General features: G+C 50.9%; 1 protein-coding gene across 1 annotated transcript; it reads left to right on the top strand.

The window, feature by feature from the left end:
* Positions 1-664: 664 nt before the first annotated feature.
* ENH_00037220 (hypothetical protein, conserved) lies at positions 665-1339 on the top strand (the record flags this gene model as incomplete). The annotated part of the gene is made up of 1 exon (XM_013580525.1): positions 665-1339. A coding segment is annotated over one exon (675 nt), but the record flags the coding sequence as incomplete, so codon positions are not given.

Here is a 1339-nt window from a genome sequence, read left to right as displayed (position 1 = left end):
TGCATCGGGGCTTCACGGTCAGTAGTGGGCCCCAATGCCTTGTCTTTACAAAGGATTAGCGCAGCTCCTCAATATTTTATCCTCATGCTGCAGATTTGTGAATGCAGCCTCGTTAGTACCTCATAGGATCTCTTGAGGCGTTCGCTGTGTTCGACGGCAGGCCGCCAAGGACAGCTCCGACAGCTAAGCTCCTCCCAGCTCAGAGCACTCGTTTACGTTTCTGGCGCGGTAGAAAACGCAATCGCTTCCCAAGACATACAAAATTAACCAATATCTTTGGTTTTGGAGGAAATTAAGAAGGCAAGCGTGTGCTCTTTGTATGGCGACTCGATCCGTCAAAGGACCAATTCGGCTGTGGTTCCGCTGGGAGGGCGAAATCGCAGAAAGCGCAGCATACAAAGTTTCCAGTCCCCCATAGCTGAAACTGCCTCATATGGGGTTTATTGGTGTAGATATCTAGTGTTCGGATCCGTATTCGTTCTTGAAAGCCGAAGACGATTTACCAGACCGGATCAACACCACCGCTACCTTTGCACGTTATGTTAAGGATTTCAAGGCCTGCAGAAGACCAAGACCGTGAAATCTGCACATATCAACATGAATCTGCTCTTTTCTGGCCACGGCTAAAGTATGAACCCCGTCGGAACAATTCTAGGGCGGGATCATGAGTAATGCGTTCAAAATGTGCCCGGAGAGTGACGTGCAAAATGCACTCGACGGCACACTCGCCTGGACGCACAGCACAGAAGAGGGCTTTGTAACAGTTAAAGTGCTAAGTCATGAGATATACACTGGAAAAGCCCAGGTTGTGATCCACCCAGAAGGAAACTCCAGCGTCGCGGCGGCGCAGGCGGCTGCCGATGTAGTTCGCCAAGACTGGGGGCAGGGAGCAAATGTAGGCGAAGGAGAATATACCTCAAGGACAACAGCAAAGCAATGCCAGCTCCAAACTCAGGCAGAAAAACAACCTGCAAACGAGAAGCCTGTCGGGAAAACCAGCAAGCTTCACCTGAAGAAGAAAAATAATGCCTGGTTGTTGGAGCCCCCTGAAGCCGCAACTGAAGCATTCGCTGATCCCTTGTCTAGTAACTGCACTAGTGGCTTTGGCCGCTTGCCTTTTGTAACTGAAGGCGAGACCGATGAAGATACTGAGGGCTCTTCAGACGCCCCTGAAGAACTGTCAGGCTGCGAACGTTCCCTTCTTTCTGCAAAAGAGTTACAACAGAAAGCACTAGAGGCGGCTGAAGCTGCAGCCAAGGAAACTATTGCGAATTTCGCTCCAAAGCCGCCCTTCGAAGTCCCTCTCACTCACCTTTGGCCCTACAATGCACCCCCCTTG

The sequence above is a fragment of the Eimeria necatrix genome, genomic scaffold (assembly GCF_000499385.1).
Source record: "Eimeria necatrix Houghton genomic scaffold, Enh_scaff2734, whole genome shotgun sequence".
Lineage (NCBI taxonomy): Eukaryota > Apicomplexa > Conoidasida > Eucoccidiorida > Eimeriidae > Eimeria > Eimeria necatrix.
Note: the sequence above shows the minus strand (reverse complement) of the source record. Positions and strands in the feature narration are given on the sequence as shown.